Genomic DNA, 26752 nt, shown 5'->3' on the forward strand with positions numbered 1-26752 from the left:
CTGCCGCCCCTCCCACCACAGGCAGCCCCCTCTCTCCTCCGACTGGTTCGGTGTCTCCCACTTGCCACCGGGGCGGCACTGCTTATGGCGGGTCCTGTGCCTCAGTTTCCCCATCTGTCAGACAGCCCTCGCAGCGTTCCCAGGAAGTACGGGGAATCGCGGGAGGCCGGGCCGGGCGGGGCTGGGGCACTGAGTGTGGGGTTTGACTCCTCGCTTCGTCGGTGTGTCCCTATCTGGGGCACGGGGCACGGGGCACGGGACTGACTGCCCTGTCTGCGTGCCCTGCTCGGCCTGGCGCGCGGCGACCTAGACGCGGGGGTCCCCGCTCGCGCGCCGCCCAGGGGGCTGGGGGAGGCGCTCGCCGCGGGGTCGCTGCGGCCTCGTCGGGAGGGGCGGGGCGGGGCGGGGGAGGGGCCGCGCCGGCATCCAGATGTTCGGGTCCGCCAGGCACAGCCGCGCCTGATTAAGCCACGTGGGGGCCTGCGGAGGCCGCCGAGATGAAAGCGCTGCGGCCGGTCGGGGGAGGGGGCGCGCCGGCCCCAGGTCCCCTCCTCCCGCCCCGGAACCTGCGGCGCCCTTTGCCCCGCCGACCCCGCGTGGCGGTCGCCCCGTCTGCGGGGGCGGAGCGTGGCGCAGAGTTGCGCGCGGAGGCGCCGGGGACCCGCCAGGCACCTGCGCCGGGCGCGCGACCCGAGCCCCCACCAGGGCGAACGCCCAGCCTGGGCTTTAAGTGACCGTGCTGTACCCCCAGCGTCCCTGTGGACCCCAAGTTTTTCCACGAAAATCAGAAATGTCCATAGCTCCGACAGCTCCATCTGCGCATCTGAACCCTCTTTCCCACGCGGCCCCGGGTCGAACAGCTCCCCGGATCGGGGAAGCAGAGGCGAGATAGGTCAGGCCTGTGGATCCCGCGGGGACGCCCGGGAGGGGCTGGGAGGGCTTCCCGAGAGAGACGGCGGCGGCCCTAGACACCGCGTCCCCTACTTCAGCACCAAGGGGACCCAGTGCGTTGCAAGCCGTCCCCCCTTCGGCCCCCCTGACTTTATAGCCCCCTCCCCTGTGGCCCGCTTCCCAGACACCTGGGGAAGTCCCCCCTGCTATACCCCCCAAAACCCCTCACTCCCTTGCACCCCACCCCCATTCTTTTCCCTCAGTGCCCTCTGTGACCCTGCGCTAAGGGCACTCCTGCAGGGTCTGGGAGGACCCTGTGGGGTGCTGGGGCTCAGAGCAGGTGGTTCTGCATGACCAGCGCGTCACCCCCGCACTAACTCTCCGCCTGCCCACCCATGTTGGCTTCTGGCTTGACGGGTGGAGAGGCCGGGTGGGGGCAGGTGTCGGGGCTCACCGTGGGGCTCACCGGCCACCTGTCCCGCCGCCCCACGCGCGCCGCGGCTCCCCCGCCCATTCTCCGCATCCCCCGCCCCCCCTTCCCAGGCTGCCTCGCTCGGGTGACGTCAGCGACTCGGTCCCCGCCGCCGCCGCATCCTCTGAGCCCGCCCGGAACCCCGGTGCCCGCGCCCCCCGCGCCCGCCCGGCCATGGCTTGGCTGGCGCTGCTGCTGCTGCTGCTGCCCGCGCCGCCCGCCGCCCCCGCGCCCGCCCCGCGCGACCCGTTCGTCCCACAGCTCGGGGACACGCAGACCTGCCAGCAGCGCTGCCGCGACCGCTACTCGGGACCGCAGTCCCCGCAGGTGAACAACGGGCCGTCTGGCTGGGAAACGGTGGGGGTCTTCCCTGGCCAGCCAAGGCTTCGGGGCTGCGCTTTCCTCGGCCGAAGAAGGGTGGGGTGGGTCCCTGGAAGCGCGGGGGTGAGCGGGAATGGGCTGGCGGCCATGGACCTGGTGCCCAGCCCCCACGCCGCTCCGATCTGCCATCCCCGCCCCAGTATCCTTCACATCTTTTCACTGCCCACTCTCTGGAGGCAGCGGCCCTCCCCCGCCCACCCCCGCCGCCCCCAGCGCAGCCCGGTCAGCTTCTTTTCAGATCCAGCCTCTGAGCTTCCCCAGGCCACAGGACCCCTCAATCTCAGCTTCTCCCAAAGGTCTGGGGGAAGTTCACCCCATCTTCCCTGTTGGCCCCTTTGCAAGCCCCGCCCTAGTGCCCTTGGCACTGAGCCCTCCTCCCCCAACGCACCCCAGCGCCCTCACCTGGGCCTGGGACCAAACCTCTCAGCCTGCCCAGGGCTTCAGCTGGCATCACCTCTCCCCCTCTGCCTCTGGCCTCAGCATCCCTCTGAGCCCCCATGTTCCCTGTCCCTGTCCTCGTCCTTAGCCCCACCCCGAACCCGTGGCCCCGCCCACTAGTGCCTATGCCCCTCCCCCTCCGCGCCCTCAGCCCTGCCCCCCTACACCTGAGCCCCGTGTCCCCTCCAGCTTGAGGACACCACCGAGTCCCCGCAGAGGAAGTATGGCCGGGCCATGATGGTCAGCGCCTGCGACCGAGGCTGCCGCTTCTTCTCCATCTGCCGCTTCGTGGCCCGGAGCGCCAAGTCCAACGGCACCCAGGCGGAGTGTGAAGCAGGTGAGGGCCGCAGGGGCAGGACCGGGAAAGGGGGGGCCCAAGGCAGGAACCGCCACCTCACGGGGTCCCGCGCCTGCCCACAGCCTGCCTAGAGGCCTACGTGAAGGATGCAGAGCAGCGCGCCTGCAGTGAGGGCTGCTGGAACCCCAACCCTGAGCCGGACCACAAGGTGAGTCCAGGTTGGGCACCACAAGGCTGTTTTGGTCCTCTGGCCCCTGGGCCTCACTCCCCTACTGGGGGCTTCCCTGCTTGTCCCCAGCCAAGTTACAGCCTTGAGCCTTCCTGAACACAGAGCTAGGGGTGGCGGGGGGGGTGGCTATTGGGGTGTCCAGGCCTGCACCCAGCTGACTCCAGCTCTTCCTCACGTCCTCCACTTGCCATCACACCCTGGGGTTGCAGTGCTGTTAAAGCTACTCCTGCTGGCACCTCCAGAAGCCCCTCAGATGCCAAGCCCCGATCTAACGCCCACTTCCCAGGATCTGGCGCTTGGGGGAGCAACTCTCCAAGCACACCCAAATCAGCTCCCCAGCCCCCCCCCCCCCCCATCACTAACCCCTGCTCACCTGTCCCGGTTCAGGAGTGCCATGGCAGGGGAAACTGAGGCACAGGTGCATGGACTGGGGTTGCCCTGGAAATGCTTCCTCCCCCCATTCAGAGTTGCCTCTTCACCTCGTGAACAGTACAGGGAGGTAACAGTGACAGTGCCAGGGCTGGGCGCCTCGAGCTGAGTGTGGGCTGGCCTCACCACTGCCCCCCAGAAGAGAATCAGCCCTTTTCAGGGCTATCCGCTTTCTTCAGCACCCAGCTAAGCTGGCAGGTCTGTGGCAAGTCATCCCTGCTGGGTGACATTGCTGTGCCTGGGGCCTCCCATCAGCAGAGAAAAGTCCTGAAAGCCCCCACTGGGGCCGTCTCCTTCCTGGATTTATTCTCCACTCTCTGCAATGACCTCATCAGCTCAGCCCAGGGCTTCGTCTCCTCCACCTGGACCTACTACTTGCAAACCGACAGCGGGAAAGTGGTGGTATTCCAGGTGAGGAGCCAGCAAGGGTGTGTCTGGGAGAGGAGGAAGCAGGGGAAGAAGTGGGATGGGGGCTTATTAATCCCTTGGTTTATGAGATGCAAAGTCCACAAGGGAAGTGGGTGGGCTTCAGTCATAGCTGGATCCAGTAGTTCAGCATCTTCCTCCACACCTTGATTCTGCTCTGCTCTGTGATGGCCCCTGCCCAGGTGACCTCCACCATCCTGAGAGCAGGATGGGTGCCCAAGGCTCCTTAGACTGAAGCCTCGCTGGCATGTCCAGATTGGTCTCGGTCACTTCTTGTGGTTGCGGGGGGGACATGTCTGAAGCGCTCCCTCCTCCCCCAGCAGGGAAGTGTCCTCGCTGCATGCAGGGGTTCATGCGCCAGCTGGAACAGGGACAGGGCAGGTTGTTTGTTTTTGTTTCTGGGCCATACGCAGTGATGCTCAGGACTTACTCCTGGCTCTGCACTTAGGGATCACTCCTGGCAGTGCTCGGAGTGATTGTGCCAGGAATGGAATCTGGGTGGGTTATGTACCAGGCCAGCGCCCTCCCTGCTGTGCTTCCGCTCTGGCTTTCTAAGGACACGCTGTGCTATCTTCCTGCCTAGACTCAGCCTATGGTGGAGGCCCTGGGGCATGAGGGGTACCAGCGGAAGCGAGTGGAGGTCACATGGCGGGGACCCCACCCTGAGGCCTTGGAGGTGCACGTAGGTAAGGCCTTGCCAGAGCACCACCTTGTCTGGGGGTTGCCCCGGGATTCCAGCTCCCGTCTCCCTCCCCATCTGGTCTTGCATCTGGTCCAAAGCGATGACCCACTGGCCCCAGCTGACCTACCTTCTCCTGCGGGTCTCTCAGACCCCCTGGGTGCTTTGGACAGAGCGAGGAAGGCCAAATTCCGAGTGAAGACCAGCAGCAAGGCCAAGGTGGACGCCGAGGACCCACAGGACAATGACTTTCTCAGCTGCATGTCCCGGTGGGTGGCCTGGTCCTGAGGCAGGGGCTGGGGGACTGTTCTGCCTGACACACAGACTCCCCAGCTAAACACACTGTGCTGTGGCAGGCGCTCAGGGCTGCCTCGCTGGATTCTGGCCTGCTGCCTCTTCCTGTCTGTGCTGGTGATGCTTTGGCTCAGCTGCTCCACGCTGGTGACAGCGCCTGGCCAGCACCTCAAATTACAGGTGGGCAGAGCAGGAATGGTTTGTCAGGAGGGTGGGGTTGATGCCAAGTGGGCGTGGTTTATAGTGGGTGGGTGGGGCTGCTGGAACGTGGGCGGGGTCTATGGTGGGTGGGTGGGGCCTTCTCCCTAGTCCTGGATTGGACCACTTTGTCGGGGGGCGGAGCCTAGCTGGTGGGCGGCTCTGATGTCCTGTTTGCAGCCCCTGACTCTGGAGCAGCACAAAGGCTTCATGGTGGAGACCGACTGGTCCTTGTACCCTCCTCCGTCGCCCGCCTTTGGGGACAGTCCCCCGCCCTACAAGCTGAAGCTGGACCTGACCAAGCTGTAGGTCTTCGCCCTCCCCCAGCCCCCGGAGGCCTCTCTGTGCCCGCATTGTCCCCAAGTCCAGGGAGGGTTTTTTCCTCGCGCCCCGCCCTCTCCCCACAGCCCCGCCCCACGGTGCAGGGGGTGGCCGTCCCCCCTTCTCACAGTGTGCTACTTTTTCTGTCTTCAGTCTTGTTGCTGCCTGAGTCTGTGACACCCCTCATCCCCTACCCCCATCCCCCGCCTTCTGTGCGGCTTCCAGTTCGCCCCTCACCGCCCCCTCTCTGTGGGGCTGAGTTTCCAGGGACACGGCCTTATCTAGGGTCCCCCCACCCCACGCCTGCTCCATGACCCTGGGAAGTACTGGGACAGGGCTCAACTGGGGGACCTGCAGGGAGGAATAAACTCTCTACAAAGAACTCTGCTGAGCTGGTTTCTTTTCTCTCCCCTTGGCCCAAAGAACCCCCTCTGCACAGGCCCTTACTTGGAGACGGGTATATATAGGAATACCAGAGTAAGCCAACCAGGTACTACCCAGAGGGGCAGCCCCTTGCTACCCAGCCCATGGGGATAATCCTGACTTGAGGCCTCCCTGGAAAGGTGACTTGTGACACTTGCCCAAACTGGGGGGAAGGATTGTCTGGTCCCCAGTGTCCCTCCTATGATGGGTAGGTGGCTTTGTCCACTGGTGGTGTGACGGCCTGCTTTCCACCCCCCCTCTTCTGGGCTTGGATTTCTGCCCCCAAGGGCAGCCTCAGGGCATTTCCTGGGCGCAGACTGGGCAGGAGGAGCCTCAACACAAGGGGAACAGGGCCTGGGAGCTTCCATCTTCTCATCTTCTCCACAGAGCTGCCAGCTTTGTGACTTTCTGGCATCAGGGCCACACCCAGCTATGCTCGGGGTTGACTCCTGGCTCTGTGCTTAGCGATCACTCTTGGCAGGGCTGGGGGAGCAAACCCTGGGTTGGCCACGTGCAGGCGAGATCACATACACTGTGCTCTCTCCAGCCCCGACCTGGCCCTGCGGCTTCCAGTATCTGCACTGATGCAGACTCATGTTCTGTGTGTGTGTGTGTGTGTGTGTGTGTGTGTGTGTATGTGTGTGTGTGGTTTTTAGAGCCACACCTGGTGATGCTCAGTGGTCACTCCTGGCTCTGTGCTCAGGAGACCATATGGGATGGGGTACTGGGGATAGAAGGATTGAACCTGGGTCACAGGACAAATGCCCTCCCCACTGTCCAATTGCTCCTGTCTCCAGTTCTGAATGTTTCTGATCAGTTTCTGACTCCAGGTCTCTGGCACTGGCTTGCAGGTGGGAATGAGGTGTGCAGAACTTTTTGGGGCTGAGGGAGCCTGGGAGGTTGGGGGAAGACAGTTTTGGGGAGTTGCTTGGTGGGGTGGGATTCCTGCACCCCAGCCTGCCCTGCATCTCAGGACCAGGTGTGACTTCCTGATAAACAGCAGGGGCCCAGCAGAGGGATGCAGCATCCTCCCTGTGAGGCCACTGCATGGCAGCTGCTTTGATGTTGGGGCCACACTGCACCTCACTCTGTGTTATTCCCGAGCCTGCCCTCACCGCTACAGACTCCATTTCCTGCAGCCCCGCAGAAGCCCTGTTACCTCTGGTGGTCCCGGGCCTGGCTCAGGGCTGCTCCTGGCCTGTGACCACTGTCTTCCCACCTGAGGGGACCGGTTCAGCTACTCTGAGCATGTGAGGGTCCCAGCTACTTCACCAGAGTTACCTGTAGGGGAGCTCCATGTCCCCCATGCCTTTCCTTTTGATCTTTGGCTACTTTTGTTTGGGGGCCACATCTGGAGGCCACTCAGTGCTCACTTCTGGTAGGGTGCAGGGGACAATATGCAGTGCCAGGGATTTGAACCAGGATCAAAAAACAAGCCAGGGACTGGAGCTATAGGACAGCAGGGAGAGCATTTGTGTTGCACACAACTGATCCAGGTATGATCCCTGCAATCCCATATAGTCCCCTGGACACCACCAGAAGTAATTTCTGAATGCAGAGCCAGGAGTAACCTCTGAGCATTGCCAGGTGTGGCCCAAAAACTAAAGAACAAACAAGCAAACAAAAAAACTAAAAAGAAAAAACCCTAAAAAACAAAACCATGCCACCCTCTTGCTTTCCTTCTGAATCCTCAGGACTTGTCGAGGAAGAACAGGCCTGGGCTGCCTTGTGAACAGGAAGTGGGTGTGTGGGCAGAAAAGTGAGTGAGGACGATGGGCAGTGGTGTGAGAGAAATCTGTCCTTTGCAGGACAGGGGGAGTAGCTGCCTGGAGGAGGTGGCGGTGGTTTTTGGTGGGTGGGTAGGATCTGGAGTTTCTTGCAGATTTTTGCTCCTCCTGGAGTCTCGTGAGAGAGGATTCTCCTCCATGGGGTCAGAGAAGAGAAGACCTGGGAATTTGCTTTGTTCTGCTTTGGGATGACTCCGAGCTCTGTGCTCGTGGGTCTGTCTGGTAGATAATATGCACCCAGATGGAATGGGCCACCATTGTGTGAAGCCTGTGCAGTCTCTCCTGCCCAGGAGACCTGGCTAAACCCTGACTCTGCTGCTCACTGGGCCTCAGTTTCCTCTTCTGCCTCCACCCCTGGCTCTGCCCAGCATGTGGCAAGTCACCGAGGCCCCTCCTCTCTCTCTTGGGGCCCCACCATGGGCAGACTTGGTAGAAGGCAGGTAACAGGAGGAGTTCCCCATCACCAGGTTGCCATGGCAACCAGCCATTCTCCTTCTGTGGCAACGGGCCTGAGTTTCTGCCCAGGTGCCCTCACCCACAGGCTGCGTCTCCCTAGAGACAGACAGAGACCCGAGACCTTCCCTCTGGGGTGAGGGGAGATTCTGTACAGGCAGGAACCAAGGCTTTAGGGGTCCCTGTTTAGGCCGTGCTGCCCTCAGCGCTCACCCCAACCCTTTTCCTCACATGCCCAGGGTCCCCACAGGCTATTCCCTGTTCCCTCACAGACACTCCAGCCTGAGCATCTCTCCTGGGCACTTCGACCCAGCCCACACCTCCCGGGTCACAGGCGCTGCGCCCCAACTCAAGCCTCTATCATGTTGACAATTAAGTTATTGCTTCTTGGCTTGTGTGATGATTGGTTTAATAAATGTTCCCTCTGCCACATGGGACGCCGGCAGCCTGGGTCACAGCTGTGTCCCACACACTGCGGAGCCTGCTCAAATGCATCTTTGTCGACACCTCCCTGCACAAGCCAAGTTTTGCCCACGGTGCTCCAAGGCCGCCTCTTCTCCTCATCCCTCAGGCTCCCGCTGGCCCCGGGCTTGGATCCTATACAGGACTTCCACCTGGAAGATTCTGCAACATTCTGAACACTTCCATGGCATTCTGAAATGTCCTGGAACACCTTAGAACATTCTGTCCCTGGCTTTCAGAAAAGCTGGGCCATCCCTCCTAGGAGTTCTCATACCTTCCTGACCTCCTTCTCCAAGGTCACCCTCACATAGCCTTGGTGAGGTGATTGCCTTCCTGTGTAAAAAAGCCTTATCCTAGACCGGCTTGGCTTGTCTGTCTCAGGCTGGTCTTCTCCGATAGAACAAAACTTCCAGAATATTCTATAACTAAGAGGCAGGTGTTTTGTCCTGTGTGCTTGCTGTGAAATCCCATCACCACCTCCCTTGGGACCGCCCATCCATGTCTGTTCCCTGCCCACCTCACCACTGAGAGTTTAGTTTTGTTTTTTGCTTGTTCTTGAGCCACAACTGGCCGGACTCAGCACTTACCCCTGGGCTGTACTCAGGAATCAATCCCAGCAGTGATGGGGAACCATATGCCTTGCCAGGATGGAACTGGGGTTGGCCACATGCAAGGCAAGAGCCTTAACCCCTGGACGGTCTTTTTGGCCCCTTGGGCTGGGCTGTTGTTTGGGGGGCCACACCCCATGGTGCTCAGGGCTGACTCCTGTTTTTGCACTCAGGGATCACTCCTGGTGGTTGAGTTCAAGGGGATGTGGGATGCCAAGGATTGAATCTGGGTCAGTCGTGTACATGGCAAAGGCCCTCCCCGCAGTCCTATCACTCGGTGTTAACCTCCCCCCATTTTTATTTTTCAGTTGAATCACTTTTAGGACCAGGGGGGTTAAGATATCCATGGTGCATGTGGCCAATTCCAGTTTGATTCCTGGTACCACATGTGATTCAAACCCAGAAACAAACCCCAACCAGGGCGTGGGAGACCCTGGGACTTTGAGCAGAGGTTGCCCCTGCACATCACAGGGCTGGAAGCACTCCGTGTATGAGGCTTTGCATCTCAGCTCTTGGCCCCTGGGGTAGGGCTGGTGGCCCGGAATACCACATCCACAACCTGCAATGAATGACAGAAGGAGATGCAGGAAGCGGAAAGGGTAGCGAGTGGGGGCCACGGAAGAGAGTCCCAGCCCCAGGGGTACCGGAAGGGCCAGCTGGATGGGAGTGAGACAATCCCTCCCAGGGGCCCCCAACCCTCTGGATGATACCTGTGGCCTGCATGCCCTAGGGCACAGGCCACAGCTGGGCCAGAGTGGGGAACAGGTGATGAGGCCCCCAGTATTGGGAGAGCAGCACCAGCTGTGGGCCAGATGGTGGCCAGGCCTGTGGGTTCCCCTGGATCATGTGATGATGGGTGCAGGCGTTCTCAAGAGTCCCCACTACCTCATGCCTCCAGGCACTGAGGGCAGCCGCTCAGACAAGGACCTGAGTCAAGGGCCCTTGTACACATGCCTTCCCGTGCCCTGCTCCTGGCCACCAGTCAAGGAGTGAACCCTGTGTCCAGCGGTGTTGCCTCTCAGTAATGTCCAGCCACTATGTCTGCTCCAACTGCTCAGTTGCACCCATGGCTACAGAATGATCCATGCGGAGACCCATGTCCTCTGCCCTCTTGCTTCCCTCCGCCTCAGGACTCTGCATGGCAAGCCCGGACCACAGGCTCCCGGCCAGCTCCCCCTGCAACCCCGCCCACGGCTCGTGCCTTCCACATGCGGGTCTGGGTGTTTGTGAAGGGTATTCGCATATGGCAGCCGCTGACTCTCGGCTGTGTGGCGGGCGTGTGGGCTGAGAGCGAGGATGCTTCTGCACATGTTCATCTGGAACAAAGGCTGGGGAGGCCCAGCAATCCAGCACCGGGCCTGGAGGGAGTGAAGGATGTGAGCGGATATGTGTGTGCACATGTATGTGTGCATGTGTGCAGCCATGTATGTGAGTGTGCATGCGTATATGTATGCACATGTATGTATGCATATATGACCATGTATGTGTGCATGTGACCATGCATGTGTGTGCACGTGTAGGTGTGTGCATGTTTGTGTGTATGTGCACAAGCACACCCAGCATTTACAGAGCTACTCGGTGCTGGAGAGGTCAACAGGTCAAGGTGTCCCTGGGCTTGTGGTGCTATGGAGGTAACTGAGCACCTTCTGAATCTAGAGTCCTGGCTGTGGCCTGGCCCCTACTGGGATGGGTGGGTATCTGCTTCCATCTGAGGGTACCTGCAGCCAGCGCCCCCCCCCACTCCAGCCTGTCTCTAGGAACTAGGGAAGGTTGCTGTGTTTGCACCTCACCTGACCCCCCACCTGACCCACATCGAACCCCCACACATGATCCTTATCTATCCCCCATCTGATTCCCAGCTCACCTCCCAGCTGATTTCTCCACCTGATCTCCCCACAACTGAACCCCCATTTGAACCCCTATCTGACTTCACATCTGACTTCCCACCTAAACCCCCACCTGAATCCTCCACCTGACCCCCACCTGAATCCCCACCTGAACCTCCCACCTGACCCCTACCTTATCTCCCCCACTTGGCCCCAACTTGACTCCTTCACATGACACTCCACCTGACCCTTACCTGACCTTCAGGTTTTTCAACTCAGAGGATGAAAATAAATCAAGCTTCAGACTGGAGAGAGATGGGCCAGAGCAATAGGACAGCGGGAATGTGCTTGCCTTGCATATAGTGACCTGGGTTTGATTCCCAGCACTCCATATGATTCCCCAAGCCTGCCAGGAGTAACCCCTGAATATTACAGGCTGTGCCCCCAAAACAAACAAAAAAGGTTGGAGAGAGGATGCTGGGGCCCCCAAGATAGGTTTTTGGCAGTGGAGGAGGAGGGTTCCCTAAAATCTCTGTGATCTTTGCGAAGGCCTCATGGAGATTCCATGGGGAAAGAAGAAAGATATGAACAAGGATGGAAAGAGAAGGACGCAGATGGGGCTCTGAGTTGTGGCTGAAGATGTGGGTGTTTGGGATGGGGCTGGCTTTGCTGTCCTTAAGGGCTGAGTCAGGTGGTTTGGGTCTGAAGGGCATTCACTTGAGTGAAAGTTGGTATTTAGTGGAGAAAGGCGGAGATCCTCTGAGGGCAGAATTTTGGGGTGTGAGGAGGCAGGTAATTGGGGTCAGAAATGGATGTTCCGAGGAACAGGGTTCCCTGCTCCAGACCTTAATACCTCACCACGTCCAGGAACGACACGCCCCTACAGGTATATAGCTATGCCCCGCCCCTCACACGAGCCCCTCCCACCTAAGCCACACCCACACCCCTAGGTTGACCAATCCATCCATCCCTGATCCTCTTCAAACAGACTCCGCCCAGCGCTCAGGCCCCGCCCCTCGCCGTAGACAGCCCGACCTCGGCACCAGTACCGCCTCTCTGGGTCTAGTTCGGGCCCCCTCAGAGCTTTCAAAGTTTCGGTGGCCACGCCCTCTAGGCTCCGCCCCATAACGTCAGACCCCGCCCCTTCTCTTCGCACCGAGGTGAGCGGTCCGGTCCTCTCCGGGACACGCCCCCTTCATCCCTTTGGGATACGGCTCCGCCCCTTTTTTCTCCAAACAGATTCCCCGCCCTCTCTGGCCCCGCCCCCAGACCCGCCTTCGAGGCACAGGCCCCGCCCCGGCCCCCCGCGTCTGCGTCTCCCCCGCAGTCGCGCGCGGCTCCGTCACTCGAACGCGCGGCGCGGCGGGAAGATGGCGGAGTCCGGCGGCGGCGGCGGCGGCGGCGCGGGCGCCGGCGGCTTCGGCGCGAGCCCGGGTTCCGAGCGCCCGAGCAGGTGGGAGCCGGCGGGGAGGGTGGGCGCGCACCTGCCGGGGGACTGCACGGCGGGGCGACGTGTGGGAGCACCCGAGAGCCGCTGGGCCGCGGAGGTCGCTTGGGGGCGACTCGAGGACTTTCCCCGGGAGACCGCGGGGGCGCTGGGGTTACCCGGAGTGCCCGAGCGCCCGGGGCTGCCGAGAGGCCGGCCGGGAGTCGGGCTCCGCGCGGCGTCTGCGGGCGAAGCCCAGGCCCTCGGCGTGCGGAGGGGCGTGCAGGTCCGCAGGGAAACCCGGGGCTCCGTCCCGTGACGGGGAGCTGGGACAGAGCTGCTTCGGGCTGTCGAGGCCGGGATCGTGTGGCGGGGGAGCTGAAGGTCCGGGCGAAGCCTGAGGGTCCCGGGCTCGGGGTCCCGGCGAGGGCAGGCTGAGGGCCGGCGAGCCTGGGAAGCTCGGGGCGGGGCCTGCCGCGGCTCCTCCTCCGTCACGCCCTTGAAGCGGCAGAGATGGGGGGACACGCATCCCCTGAGCTGAGGGGGAGGCGCCCCGTTTCCGAGCTGCTTTTTAGAACCCCGAAGTAACCCCACGGTGGCCTGGCTCCTGGGGCGCGGCGGGAGTCTCTTCACCTGAGACGGCATCCCGGGGCTTCCCCTTAGAAGCGGGGCAGGAGCAGCGCTGAGCCTCGGGGTGTTTAGCTCTGTGGTCACTGGGCCATCAATTGTGCAGAGGGGCCTGGGCTGGCCCCGGTGGGGCCTTGAGCAGGGAGCAAGGCAATATTGACAAATTTGGGGAACCCCTTAGGGGGCAGAGCTTGGGGAGCTGGTGTGAGCCGGCCTGTGAGGAGCTGTGGAGTCTGGGTCTCTGCCTGGCACCAGGGTGAGATGTGGTCAGTGTCATCCCAAGGGTGGGTTTCTTTCCAAGGTGGTTCCCGGAGTTCCACTCTCTCCCCACATCGGACTCCTGTACCCCTCAAAGAGCCCTTTGCAGAGCCCTCCCCCCTCTTTGGTACTTTTGCCTTTTCTAGGGCTTTCGTAGACTGGAAGACAATCTGAGGGGCTTGTGTACGGGAGGGAGCCTGGTTTCCTGGAACTGCAAGGTCCCCCTGAGCACCACTGGGGCTGGGTCCCAAAAGCTATAAGAAAAAGTTACCACCCGGGCGTGGGAGAGAGCGCACATGGTTTAAAGGAACTATTCTGCCACTTGGCCAACCCAGGTTCTATCCCCAGCACTACATAGGATCTGTGTCTCAGCATGAGGTGAGGAGGGGTTTCTGGGAGTCCCCAGTCCCTGCTCACATCCCTGCTTGCAGTGGCCTGCCTTGCACTTCCCGACTGGGTTGCAGCATGTACCCCTGAACCCCCAACTCCTGCTCCTGTTCCTTTGTTGGCTCTTCGTTCGCGCCCTTCTCCCCCCCCCTTTTTTTTTGGCTTTTTGGGTCACACCCGGCGGTGCTCAGGGGTTCCTCCTGGTTTGCGCTCAGGAATTACTTCTGGCAGTGCTGGGGAACCATATGGAATGCTGGGGAATTGAACCTGAGTCAGCTGTGTGCAAAGCAAATGCCCTACCCGCTGTGCTATCGCTCTGTCCCGTCACAATGGAGACGTTACTGGGCCCGCTCTAGCAAATCGATGAACAACGGGAGGACAGTGACAGTGACAGTCATCTCCTTTGGTGACTTTGGTGAGTGGCTGGAGTTTCGGGTGCTAGGCTTCTGTTGTTTGATACCTGAATGTTTTTCTCGTTGCCTCTTCTACCCCAGAGTTCAAGGGGGTCCTTCTGTGCTGGCCAGAGAGGGAACCCGGGGCTCCTGCGGGCACAGAGCACAGAGCACGTTCAGACTGCCTCCTGCCAGCTGTGCCAGCCCTGACCAGGCCCTATTCCCTTCTACCCGCTTCCCTCTCATCTTCTTCCTCCCCTCCCCTTCCCTTCTGATTATTCCTGGTAGGGCTCAAGGGACCAGGGCTGCTCACTTCTGACTTCCACGTGAACCCATCTCTAGCCCTGTGTGGTCCTCCGCCAGGCCCCAGGCCTCTTGTCCCCCTCACACGGCCTTTGAGGCTTGCCAGGCTCCCCAGCTCTGTTGGTTGTCCACCACTGCCTAATGGGTTTCTCTTGTGAGGGGCTTCTTGGGCTGTACCCAGTGACCCAGGAGCTGCCCCGGCCGTAGCACCATGCTGGCAGTTGCTGTGCTGGGGTGCAGCTTCATCCCTGAGAAGAGCCAGGACGAGCGCCCTTGGCACGCCCACCCTCTTATCGGAAGCTCCCACACACCAGGGCCCTGGGCACTGGCATCTCCACCCTGCAGGCTTTGGGCCACATCCTGCCACACACACTCGGGCCGGCGACAGAGCTGTTCCATGGGCACCCTCAGGTCTGGGGCTGCTGCTGGACCATGTGCGGTCCGCCTTATGGTCCTTGCAGTGGGCAGGGACAGGCCTGCGGAAGCCATCGTGGCTGCTGGCATGGGGTGGCCTGAGGACTGGAAGCTTCAGAACTATGTTGGAGTGGGCACAGGGCAGGCTGTCCCCTGCCTGCTTGGGGTTACTGGTGGGGTTGCCTTGGACTGGGAGGCCTCAAGTGGTGTGGGCGGTGCCTGGTTTTGGCCCCATAAACAGTGCTGCTACTTGACAGCGGTGGGTGGGGGTCCTGCCTGGGGTCCCACCTCTCCAGCCCCCTCCTCAGGCCTGCTGGCACCCCACCCCACCAGCCCCAGACTTATAGAACTTGTTTGTTTCAAGAATGGGGGCTGGGGGAAAGAAACCCGTTTGTATCCTCCCTCCAGGGACCCACAAACCGCGTTGCCCAGTCGGGATGCTCGTTAAGACACAGCTGGCCCCTGGCGTGCGGAAGTGGGGGTCCTGGCTGTGGCTCCTTCCGCTGGATCCCTGTCCTCCAGTCCTGTTGAGGCTCCCTGAGGGCTCCCTGGGAGTCTCAACCCCTGGAGTTTCATTCTTCCACGTCTCCCGCCTTGCCTTTCCATCCTGGGGGTGCGGGGGACATGGGGCCCAGGCTGGCGGTCTCTGGCTGCAGGGGCTGAGGGGTGTGGAATGCTGTGACCAGCAGATGTTTCTGGGTGACGTGGGACCAGGCTGACTGGTCGCCTTTGCCTGTTGAAACAGTTCCCCCAGGCCTTCTAGCTGGGCCCCGGGTTGTCTCAGTCCCACGGCGCCAGGAACCGAAACAACCCCCCTCTGCAGGGAAACGGGCGAGTCTTTCTGAGCCAGTTTCAAATGCCTTCAGAGATGGGACCCGGGAGGGAGAAGGCCTCGGCCGCACCTCTCTGGAATCTGGGGGCGGGAGTCTGGGGTCCCCAGACCCACCTGTGCTTGGAGACCCATGAGCAGAGTGGCCCCCGGGATGGGGTGGCTGTGGGGTGGACAAGGAAAAGGCTGCGTCCGCACTCCACAGCTGGTGCCCCAGGCAGGCAGAGAGAGGCCGGGGTGGCGGGCACACAGTGTGTGTGTGGCGTTCTTCCTGTGGGGCCCTCTGCAAGGGCACTTGTCCCACTCAGGCACCAGGGCCAGGCTCGGCAGGGAGCCAGAGAGGCGCCGGAAGGGGGAGGAAGCAGCAGCCAGGAGCTGGGGAGCAGAGCTGGGCTGGGGCGAGGGGCACCCCCCGATTGGCCCCCTCCCCCTGCTCAGACTGTGGTGCTCTGCTCTGACCTGGGGTCACCCAGGCTCCAGGGCTCCCGCTAGGCTCCCAGCCGCACCCCCTGCTGGCACATTCTGCTTGGTCTTAGTAGGGGCATTCTCTGGGGTCCTCCTGGGTTCCCCTGTGCTAACCCCAAGGAAGCATCACATTGCAGGATCCCCCACTCTCAGCAAACTGCTTCTCCCTGGGACCCTCAGTGGCCACCCCCCACCTCCTGTGCCCTCCGCCTGTGCCTGTCTGGACCTTCCCCCGGAATGTGGTTAGGGCTTTGCTAAGGTGGCTCTGAGGCTGCCCTCTCACCCCCAACATGGCCTGGAGGCCTCTGAAATGCCCCCCTCCCACTGTGAAAGTCAACATGGGGCGCCCTCTTCCCCCACCGCTCCCCAGGGCACGCTGATCCCCGGTGGGCGGCGGCTGCAGGAGAGAAGCTGTCCAGCTGCCTGCAGGGAGCAGGGCCCCTCTGCCCCCCCTTCCCTCGCTGTGGTAGCCGCAGCTGTGTGGAGGGATGAGCTCTCTTAACACTTGTTATCCCCCCGCGCCCCCTGCTCCAACCCAGAGGAAGTCTCAGCCCGGGCTCCGGGACCCCCCCTTCGAGGGGGCAGCTTCCAGAATTGAACACGCTAGTGGAACCTGGGGGGAACCTTGGCAGGGTGGGGGACGGGGGGCTGTCAGAGGCCTCTCAGAGAGGGGGGGCCCCTGCCAACAGGCATGAGGTCACAGGGGGACAAGGTCCGCCGAGGATGTCAGAGCTGAGGAGCCAGTCCCCCTGATCCCCGGTGCCAACATGTCACCGAGCCTGCTGGAGCTTCCCCTCCTCCCGGCCTCCCTGGCCAGCCTCCAGGTCTGGAGAGAATGGGCAGTGTGCTTGTCTCTGAGTGGTCTGGTCAGCCCTGGAGGGCGTCTGGGGCTCTGTCACGCGAGGGGGGACGAGAAGGACGCCCGCTGCCCTGTGGGCAGGGCGTCTGGGAGTGCACGAATGTTTACGTTCCCCGTGACTCACGGGCAGAAAAGGGTGGGTGGTGTTTGCCTTGCTGGGGCCCGTGGCATCCGCAGCCCGAGGCAGGCTGCCAGCCTCTTCGCCTTTAGATCTGCTGAACTTTGACAGTGGTGGGGGGCGGGGGGCACCGGGAGCTTGCTGACCTTTCTTGGAGCCGTGTCCGGCACAGAGCGAGGGCGTAGGCCGGAGGGCAGCCACTGCCCACACCCCCCACCCTTCAGTGCCCTCTGATGACCCTCCGTGACCCTGCATGCTCCTCTGTCCCCCCGGGGCTGGGATGCTGTGAGGTGGCTCAGGGCCAGGACACTGCTGGGTGAAGCCATCACTCCATGGGGTGTTGGCCAGAGTCTTGTCCAGCGTGCTGTGGACGGGAGTCCCAGCCTGGGCTTGCTGGGCTGCCTCTGCTTATGCACTGCGCTGCCCTCATGTACCCAGGGAAAGAGCCGCACTCCCATCGGAACTCTTGGCGGGTGTTGGGCTTTGTTAATGTGGCAGCTCCTCCAGCTTCGCTTTTGCCTGGACTAGTGATGCCAGCTTGCTTCCTGCAACCCCAGACACCCAGCAGGATGGGGGGCTGCGGGGTGGTCCAGATTAGGTGACCACCACAAGAGAGCCAGAGAAAACTCTGATTGGAGCAGAGGGGTCATGCCCCCATCCTGGAGCCTATCATCACCATGACGGGGAGGGCTGGGGACTCTGGTTCTGGTTGCGCACCATCATCCCCGAGCCCTTTGGCACTCTGGGAGACCAAGCCTGGCGTGTTGTGGGTCTCCTGATCTTCCACTGAGACTGAGGGAAGACAGGCAGCCCTCTGGGGGAACAGGGTTGCTTATCCGATGGGAGCTCCCCGAAATGAAGGGATCCCACAGGACCTGCTGGTGCTCAAACCTGCGCTACTGTCGTGGGCTGGGCCGGGTGTCCCCATGCCCGCGTTCCTGGAGGGGCCCCCACAGCTGTGCTGGCAGGGCGGCTGCGGGCAGGGCCCCGCGACGCTGGAATTTGGCATGCTGGCGTCTCCCTGGTTCCGAGCAGGGCTCTGGGCCTCGTGTCATGCACCTACTTGCCTGGTGTTTAGAGTGAAGGTTTTGCTCATTCAAGCGCCCTGTCCTTAAGCCCCGCCACAGTGGGGGGATAATGTGGGGGCGGGGTGGGGAAGGAGATCCCCCGCACCTGCAGGTAGGCGGGAGCACAGCCCATAGTATGGGCCCCCCGGGACACTCTTATGTGGAAGGGACTGCTGGGCGGGCAGGCAGCCACAAGGCAAGGGTGACGCCCCGCTTAGCGGCTGTGCCCTACCTATGCGCACCCACCCGCCCTTCATATTTGTCCACTTGTTGGGCCATGTGGTTCCCGGGTGTCAGGCCTGACTGCTCAGCACAGCACAGGTGCTGGGGCACACAGGAAACCCCCCCACGGAGGCTCCTGGGAGTAGAGCAGACACAGCCAGGAGAGGGGACACACAGCCTGCCCGGGGAAGAGTGCAGGTTTGCTGTGGGTGCAGCTGGGGGCCAGGGGTGCAGTGTGCGGGGCGCCCACACATGCCCTGGGAGCCCTGGACACTGTGGGGAGGGGGCAAGTGTGCTGTGGTCTGTGGGGGTGGGTAAGCTGTAGTTCCTGTAGGGGTGTGGTGTGGTCTGTGCAGGTGATGTGTGTGTGTGTGTGTGTGTGTGTGAGAGAGAGAGAGAGAGTATGTGCACAAGCGCATGGCCTGGGAGTACCGTGCTCTATGTATGTGGGGGGGGGCAGATGCACTATGGCCTGTGGAGGTGGGTAAGCTGTGGTATCTGTGCGTGTGTGTGTATGTACATGCATGCAACCCGGGAGCACCATGCTCTGTGTGTGTGGGGGCAGGTGCCCTGTGGTCTGTGGGGATGTGCTGTGGTCTGTGTGGGGCTGTGTGTGTGTGCGCAACCCAGGAGTACCATGCTGGGGGAGGGCAGGTATGCTGTGGTCTGTGGGGGAGGGTAAGCCGTGGTGTCTGTGGGCTGTGCTGTGGGCTGTGTGTGCTGGGTTTTGGGGTGCCTCGGAGGGTTCTCTTAGAAGTGGCCAGAGCTCCAGGGTACCTGGGCATGGGTCAGAGGCTGCGAGGAGGCCAGGGCTGGGGTAGGGGATCCCCACCTGGCTGAGACCTGGACAGATAGCAGGGCTCCATGGCACGTGGGCAGGGAGGGTCTTAGCAGCGTGTGCACCAGGTGGGCTCAAGCTGCCGCACCCCAGGAAGAGTCCTGGCAGGATGTGCTCAGCAGCCCGTCTTCCCCTCTGAAACTGCCTGGTCTGGGTTTCTCTCTGCCCCACCATCTCTGAGTCTCTGCCCCCCCATTCCTGTCTCTGCCCCCAAAGAATCTGCTGGCTGATGGGTGTGCGTGGCTGGGCGGTGCAGGCTCCCCGGCCCAGCTGTGCTTGCTCTCTGATCAGGCTTTGAAGGTGGAGGCGCAGGGCTTGGAGGGGAGCAAGGCTTTGGAGAGGGGTTTCATCAGCCAGAGCTCCGGAGCTGGGTAGAACTTGACACAACTTCCCAGAAATGTTTCCGTGGAATTTTTTCTCCTGGCCTTTCCCTGTGCAGTGTGTGTGTGTGTGTGTGTGTGTGTGTGTGTGTGTGTGTGTGTTTAGGCAGTTTTGGGGCTCTGGGGCTCCTGTAGCTCAGGGAGCCACACAGGACTCAGGAGGACACCCACACTTCCGCTGGCACCTTCACCAAGGCTCATTATTGGCTGCATCCCTCTGAAGCAGCCCCTGATATGAGGTGCATGGCTGGGGTGACCCCACAAAAGGGGTCAGGACTGGGAGGGGCCACCAGCTGGGAGTCGGCTGGCTTGACTGGGGACCTAGGGAGATTGGGGGATCCTGCAACATGTGTTTTCACGGGCTGGGCAGGAGATATTGCCTGCACCCCCTCAGGGGCAGTTCAGGGCCTGGCCTGCAGAAAGACCTCGTGAGACTAGAGAGAACCTTCTACAGAGAGATGCGGGCTGTGCACCACTGACCTAGGGTTCACCCCCACCACATAGGATCCCCTGGGCCCCATCAGGAGTGATCCCTGAGCACCGCGGGTCCCCAAACAAAATGAAACAGAGACAATGCCCTGGATGTGTGGCCTGGGGTCAGGAGAGGGGTACCCCTGTCCTCCAGGCAAGAGTCTGGCAAGGGGGCAGCAGTGAGTGGCCACAGAGATGCCCCAGTGGCTACTGATGTGCAAGCTCCGATGAGTCAGTTTTGTGAATGGTGGCTCATGTGACCGGGCCCAGGACTGCCGCCATCCTGCACCCTGTGTCCCTGAGCCGGCCGCCCTCTGTCTGGGCTAGTCTGAGTAATGGGTTCTGGTTAGTCATTGCGCCCGCAGTCCCGGCTGTGAGCAGGAGGCAGAGGGCCTGGGGTGCTGCCTTATCCCCTGCAGGAGTATGTGAACCCAGCCACCCCCCGGGGGAGACACCCCATCACCGTGAACCCCTGACTGGAAGTGCCCCCTTTGACCTCAGAAACAGTGTTTGGGGCCTCTTCACACATCTCATACACAGAAGGCTTGTTCCTGCCTACCTGCCCTCTGGAATTGTGGCCTTTGCTGCAGTTGTGGAGGGGGGTGGTCACACCTGCCTGACTGGAGAGCTTATCCATTCCTACGGTCACCCTTTAGTGACCGCCTGCCAGCACGGGGATCACACTTGACATGTAGGTTGGGCTTAGGAGCTTGTGGCTGTGGGCTGGCCAGGCAGGTACTAAGCCCCCGAGTTACTGAGGGAGAAGCAAACAACTGGGGATAAAGTACCCGCCAGATGCCAGGAGGCTGAGGTATAGGGGAGACCCCTGTACTGGCCAACATAATACTCAGGGTTCCCTGGACAGGCAGGTGTCCCCAGGCCCCTCCTCACCTGAGTGGGGCAGAGGGCAGAGCTGACCCAGCCCCTCAGGGGGATACACGCTGCTCAGAGCACCCCCAGGTGGTGATGAGTGGGGCTGCAGGGAGAAGTATGTGCTCTTGTGGGCACCCACGCCGAGGGACTGTGAGAATCCGGGAGCTCCCCCCCACCGCCCCCGCAGGCACACACAATTACTTACTGCAGCAATGTGTGTGAATGGGTTCCACATGCTGATGCTGCTTGGCATCAGTGCTGATTGGGTTCCAGCATGGTCCCCAGCACACCTGCCACTCTGACCTCTGGCACCTTTGTGCCAGTCCCCGGCACTGTAGCCAATGCCCCACAGTGCAGTTCCAGTGCCCCCCACACCCCCTATTCAGGACCTGTAGCCCCCTTTCCCGCTGGCTGTTCTTACCCGGTTTCCCTCATGCCTCTGGAAGGAAAGCGAGGGGGGTAGATTATGTGGTTATGTGGGTGAACTATGTAGTTAGGGACCTTGGGTGCCCGTGTAAGCTGATTATGTGTGGGCTGTGGCCAACTCTCAAGCCCTATGTATTTCTTACTTCTGTCTATGCTCTGAGATCACTTCTGGTGAGGCTTAGGGACACCATGCGGTGCTGGGGATCGAACCTGGGTCAACTGTGTGCAAGGCAAGGACCCTCCCTGCTGTACTATCTCTCTGGCCCCAAGTGCCAGCATATTTTTTTTCTTTTTGGGCCACACCTAGCAATGCTCAGGGGTTACTCCCGGCTTTGCACTCAGGAATTACTCCTGGCAGTGCTCAGGGGACCATATGGGATGCCGGGGATTGAACCTGGGTGGGCCGCATGCAAGGCAAATGCCTTACCCGCTGTGCTATTGCTCCGGCCCCGTGCCAGCATTTTTTGAGTGCTGACAGTAACCACTGGTTGGGGGCCGGCTATGTACCTGTGTGTGCCATCGCCTGGCATCTGTGCTGATTAGATGCCTGAAGTTGCTTGTGTCAGTGCTGATTGGATGGAGCCTGTGTGTGTGTGTGTGTGTGTGTGTGTGTGTGTGTGTGTGATATCAGTGCTGATTGGACAGAAGCTGTGTGCATGCCTGGTGTCAGTGCTGACTGGGCTAAGGCCATATTCCCATGCCTGACGCTAGAGCTGATCGGGCGCAGACTGCTGTGTGCCCATGCCCTGTCTTTAAGAGCTCTTGAGCACTGTACAGGAAGCTGCTGGTTTCCCCGATGGATGTGGGAGCTATGGGTAGGGCCGAAGGAGGCTGCTTGCCCAGCATTCTTGGAAAGCCCAGCGTCCACATTCTTGCCCTCGTTTCCAGGCAGGCGTCGGTCGCAGGAATGGGAAAGCAGTTCCGGAGAGCTGGGGCCCAGGCCCAGGGACGAGTGGTGGACGGGGAGAGTCTTGGGTGCCGGCCACGGGGCAGGCCTGCTCCTTTGCCACTGCCATCCCTGGGAGTGCAGTGCGGGAGCCTGTCCTGAGAGCTCAGGCCTGGAGGGTGGCGGGTGCCTGGTGTGTTCGGGGGACCATGCAGTGTGCTTCCATGTGCAAAGCTCGTGCCTCAGCCCCTTGAGCCATCTCCTGACCTGAAACGGGGTGGTGGGGAGGTCGCTATGTGCTGGAGTGCGGGACCTGCAGGTATGAGGCGGGCACGCACTCACCCATGGGTGACGCCACGGCATGACTGAGCCGGCTTCGTCGGCAAGACAGCAGCCAGCCTGGGCCTGGCACACCTGCTCTCGGGCGGGGCCTGGCGGTCAGCCCATAAGAAGAGCAGGTGTGGTCCAGGCCCTGAACGTGCCCCCCTCTGCCCACAGCCTGGCCGACAAGAATGGGGCCAAGTGCACCTTCTCAGCACCTGGCCACAGTGCCAGCCTTCTGCAGGGCCTGGCTGCCCTTCGGGCGCAGGGCCGCCTCCTGGACGTCACCCTGACCGTGGGCTCGGAAATCTTCCGTGCACACCGCGTGGTACTGGCCGCCTGCAGCGACTACTTCAGGTGAGCCTTCCCTGGCGTCCCCGCTGAAGTGAGCTTGGACCTGGGGGCCAGAGGCCATCTGCCCATCTGACCTCTGCTCACCCACCCTCTGCCCATCCTACCTTCCTGGTGTCAGCAGTGGCAGTGGTCACTGTTTCCTTCCGCAGTGCTGGGCGGGGATGGGGTGTCCACCCACTTGCATGGGAAGTGTCACCCTGAGCCCTGTCCCCTACCCCAGGCCCACTCAGTGGCAGGGTGGTCCCAGGGTGTGAAGTCTACGTGTCCCTGTCAAGCTTCCCCTGGGTCCCCTGGAGGGAGGCTCCACCCGCTCCTGGCCCAGGTCTGCGCGGCCAAGGCTTGTGCTCCTGTAGTGCCCCCAGATGCGTCCCTGAAGCCCCGTGAGGCCGCTTGGGGCGCCAGCACTGCCAGCCAAGCGGGGCGCCGCTTCTATTTTTACTCTGGGTTTGGGGACGAGTGCGGCCCAGCCAGAAATGCCCTTTAAAGGCGCCTCTGAGCTGGTGCTGCAGCCGCGGCCCCTTAAAAGGCAAAACTGCGGAGGCTCTGCCTCCATGGGGTGCCGAAGCTCCCGGGGACCAGAGGGGCAGAGTCGGGGGGCTGGCAGACGGGGTGCCCGGGACATCCTGCCAGGGTCTAGCACTCAGACACAGGCCGTGCCGCCATTTTTCCAGAACCTCCCAAGTCTAGCAGGTGTTCGGGTGCCCTCCCTGGCCCTGCACTGTTGGAGGCTGTGTCTCCGGGCGACCCGGGGCCAGGAGAGGGTGGGTGAAGGGCCGCTGAGGGGGCGGGCGCCAGGTAGGGGGGCAGGCACTGTGTGTTGGTGGGACCTGCCCTTGCGTCTGCCCCTCAGGGCCATGTTCACTGGCGGCATGCGGGAGGCGCAGCAGGAGGTGATCGAGCTCAAGGGCGTGTCCGCGAGAGGCCTGCGGCACGTTATGGACTTTGCCTACAGCGCCGAGGTGACGCTGGACCTGGACTGTGTGGAGGACGTGCTGGGCGCCGCTGTGTTCCTGCAGACGCCTCCCGTGGTGGCACTGTGTGAGGACTTCCTCAAGGCCGCCATGAGCGTGGACACATGCCTGCACATCGGCCACATGGCCGCCACCTTCAGCCTGGCCTCGCTCAAGGAGTCAGTGGACGCCTTCACCTTCCGCCACTTCCTGCAGATTGCGGCCGAGGACGACTTCCTGCAGCTGCCGCTCGAGCGCCTGGTCTTCTACCTGCAGAGCAACCGGCTGCAGAGCTGTGCCGAGATCGACCTGTTCCATGCCGCTGTACGCTGGCTGCAGCACGACCCAGCGCGGCGACTGCGTGCCAGCCACGTGCTCTGCCACGTGCGCTTCCCACTTATGCGCTCAAGCGAGCTGGTGGACAGTGTGCAGACGCTTGACCTCATGGTGGAGGACGTGCGCTGCCGCCAGTTCCTGCTGGAGGCCTTCAACTACCAGGTGCTGCCCTTCCGTCAGCATGACATGCAGTCACCACGCACAGTCGTGCGCTCTGACGTGCCGGCGCTGGTGGCCTTCGGAGGCACCCCATACACGGACAGCGACCGCGCCGTGAGCAACAAGGTGTTTCAGCTGCCCGAGCCCGGGGCGCGTCATTTCCGCGAGCTCACCGAGATGGAGGTGGGATGCAGCCATACCTGTGTGGCCGTGCTTGACAACTTCGTGTATGTGGCCGGCGGCCAGCACCTGCAGCACCGCAGTGGTGAGGGCGCGGTGGATGTGTGCTACCGCTATGACCCGCACCTGAACCGCTGGCTACGACTGCAGGCCATGCAGGAGAGCCGCATCCAGTTCCAGCTGAATGCGCTGGGTGGCCTGGTCTACGCCACGGGTGGCCGCAACCGTGCCGGCAGCCTGGCCTCAGTGGAATGCTACTGCCCCAGCCGCAACGAATGGGGCTACGCCTGCTCGCTGCGGCGCCGCACCTGGGGCCACGCTGGCGCTGCTGCGGGGGGCCGCCTCTACATCTCAGGGGGCTATGGCATCTCAGTGGAGGACAAGAAGGCTTTGCACTGCTACGACCCCGCGGCTGACCAGTGGGAGTTCAAGGCACCCATGAGTGAGCCACGCGTGCTGCACGCCATGGTGGGTGCTGGCGGCCGCCTCTACGCACTGGGTGGTCGCATGGATCACGTGGACCGCTGCTTCGATGTGCTGGCCGTGGAGTACTATGTGCCAGAGACTGACCAGTGGACCAGTGTGAGCCCCATGCGTGCCGGCCAGTCGGAGGCTGGCTGCTGTCTGCTCGGCCCCAAGATCTATATTGTGGGGGGCTACAACTGGCGCCTCAACAATGTCACGGGTCTCGTGCAGGTGTACAACACCGAGACTGACGAGTGGGAGCGCGATTTGCACTTCCCCGAGTCCTTTGCGGGCATTGCTTGTGCACCTGTGCTCCTTCCGCGCGTGGTGGAGCCTGCATCTGGCCCTGTGCCTGGCCCCGGCCCCGCCCCTGCGCACAGGTAGCCCCACACTTCTCCCACCCAGGACCCATCCACCCAGCCTGCAGAGCTCTGCCTACACGGGCCCCGCCCACCTAGTCCGCAGAGCTCCGCCCACTCAGCCTGCAGGACTCTCCTACCCACCCAGCTTGCAGAGCTCTGCCCACCCAGGACCTGCTCACCCAGCCACAGGACTCTCCCACCCAGCCCACAGGACCCGTCCACCCAGCCTGCAGAGCTCTGCCTACCCAAGACCCACCCACCCAGCCCGCAAGACTCTCCTGCCCACAGGACTCTCCCACCCAGGACCCATCCACCCAGCCTGCAGAGCCCCGCCCACCCAGCCTGCAGAGCCCCGCCCACCCAGCCTGCAGAGCCCCGCCCACCCAGCCTGCAGGACTCTCCCACCCACCCAGCTTGCAGAGCTCCGCCCACCCAGGACCTGCTCACCCAGCCGAAGGACTCTCCCACCCTGCCTTCAGGGCTCCGCCCACCAGGCCCTTCCCAACATACCGGCAAGGTTCCACTCACCCAGGCAGCAGAGCTCCGCCCACCCTGTATGCAGGCCTAGCTCACCCAAGACCCTCCTGGTCTGCAAGGGCCCAGCCTGAGGAGCAGCAAACTCCTGGGACCCCTCATCCCTGTTGGGCCCCTCTGCCACTGACCTCCGGACTCTGAGTGCTCCTGCCACCTCTCTAAGCGGCCTGTTGCCTTTGGCCCACAGGAGCCGAACCCCCAGGCACCTGCTCTGGTTCTGTCACCCCCCTTTAGTCTTGGTCTGTGGCTTGGAGGTTGGGGGTCGTCGCACCTTCTGTCCCTGTGCTGCCTTGGTGCCAAGGGCCAGCCTGACCAAGGCCCAGGAGCCGTGGGGCTGCACTTGTCTCTGGAGGAAGCCCCTGGGCCTGCTCCTGGTCACCAGCCCTTTCTTTAGGGGTGCAGTCGGCCAGAGGTCAGCCCCTCAGACTGGTCAATGGGCCGCATGCCCTCGGGCAGCTCCGAGGGCTCCTTTGCTGCTACCCCTATCCCTGACCACACAGAGGATTGACTTCACACCTCAGTTGATGCTGACCCCCCAGTCCCTTTAATAAAAGGGTTCGGTGGAAAGGGGAGCATGCCCAGCACTGAGCCGCTGGGCCCCCCAATCATATCCCTGGTGTCTTTGGCTGGGCGCCTCGCCCCTCTGCTTTCCCTCTTGGTAGCATTTCTGGGGGAGGGGCAGCCCACGCTCAGGGCTGGGGTGGGGGCGTCAGTGGGCGGAGTGGCGGGGCAGGCTGTCTGCTCAGTCCCAGGGTGCACCTCTTCCTGGGGGCTTGGAGTTCTGAGAACAGCCCCCTCCCCAGGCCCCCCTCAAATGCTCCTGGTGGTATGCGCTGGGGCTGGGCACAGGTCTTGGAAGCCGGTGATTTGGTTCGATCTGGGCACCTCCCACCCCCACCAAGCATTGCTGGGGTAGCCCCGGGGGCAGAGCAGGAGTCATCCTTGAGCACCGCTGGGCAGGTACCCAAAACACCCCAAACACCAAACTTATCTGGGGCCTGGCGCCCCCACTCTGCAGCTGGGGCGGGGACACGGGTGCTAACCTCGGAATTTGGTTGGGAATCAGGAAGGAGCCCATGATGCCAGGGGCATCGGAAAGCTGCGGCCCATGGGGACTTACTAGAACATTCCAGCCCCTTCCCCTCCGCCCACCCTAATTCCCCTCTCTGCACAGGGGCTGGGGTGGGGAGGGGGACAGGGAGAACCCTTTGCCAGCTCCAAGTCCCCCATCAGCT

General features: G+C 62.2%; 2 protein-coding genes across 3 annotated transcripts; both read left to right on the plus strand.

Annotated features, from left to right (window-relative positions):
* Positions 1 to 1434: 1434 nt before the first annotated feature.
* Positions 1435 to 5080, plus strand: TMEM59L (transmembrane protein 59 like). 2 transcript variants are annotated; one of them, XM_056119485.1, is made up of 8 exons: positions 1435 to 1690; positions 2372 to 2519; positions 2603 to 2688; positions 3394 to 3549; positions 4148 to 4250; positions 4395 to 4512; positions 4600 to 4717; positions 4916 to 5080. In XM_056119485.1, exons 1-8 carry the CDS (start codon positions 1538 to 1540, stop codon positions 5042 to 5044), a joined length of 1011 nt encoding a protein of 336 aa, XP_055975460.1. In that variant the 5' UTR covers positions 1435 to 1537; the 3' UTR covers positions 5045 to 5080. The 2 variants fall into 2 exon arrangements, with proteins under 2 accessions (XP_055975460.1, XP_055975461.1); XM_056119486.1 differs by having other exon boundaries at positions 3397 to 3549.
* A 6873-nt stretch (positions 5081 to 11953) lies between these two features.
* On the plus strand, positions 11954 to 25060 carry KLHL26 (kelch like family member 26). The gene is made up of 3 exons (XM_056119284.1): positions 11954 to 12068; positions 22355 to 22534; positions 23382 to 25060. The coding sequence occupies exons 1-3, from the start codon at positions 11986 to 11988 to the stop codon at positions 25003 to 25005; spliced, it is 1887 nt and encodes a 628-aa protein (XP_055975259.1). The 5' UTR covers positions 11954 to 11985; the 3' UTR covers positions 25006 to 25060.
* Positions 25061 to 26752: the final 1692 nt, after the last annotated feature.

This window comes from Sorex fumeus, unplaced genomic scaffold (genome assembly GCF_029834395.1).
Source record: "Sorex fumeus unplaced genomic scaffold, SorFum_2.1 ptg000041l, whole genome shotgun sequence".
NCBI lineage: Eukaryota > Metazoa > Chordata > Mammalia > Eulipotyphla > Soricidae > Sorex > Sorex fumeus.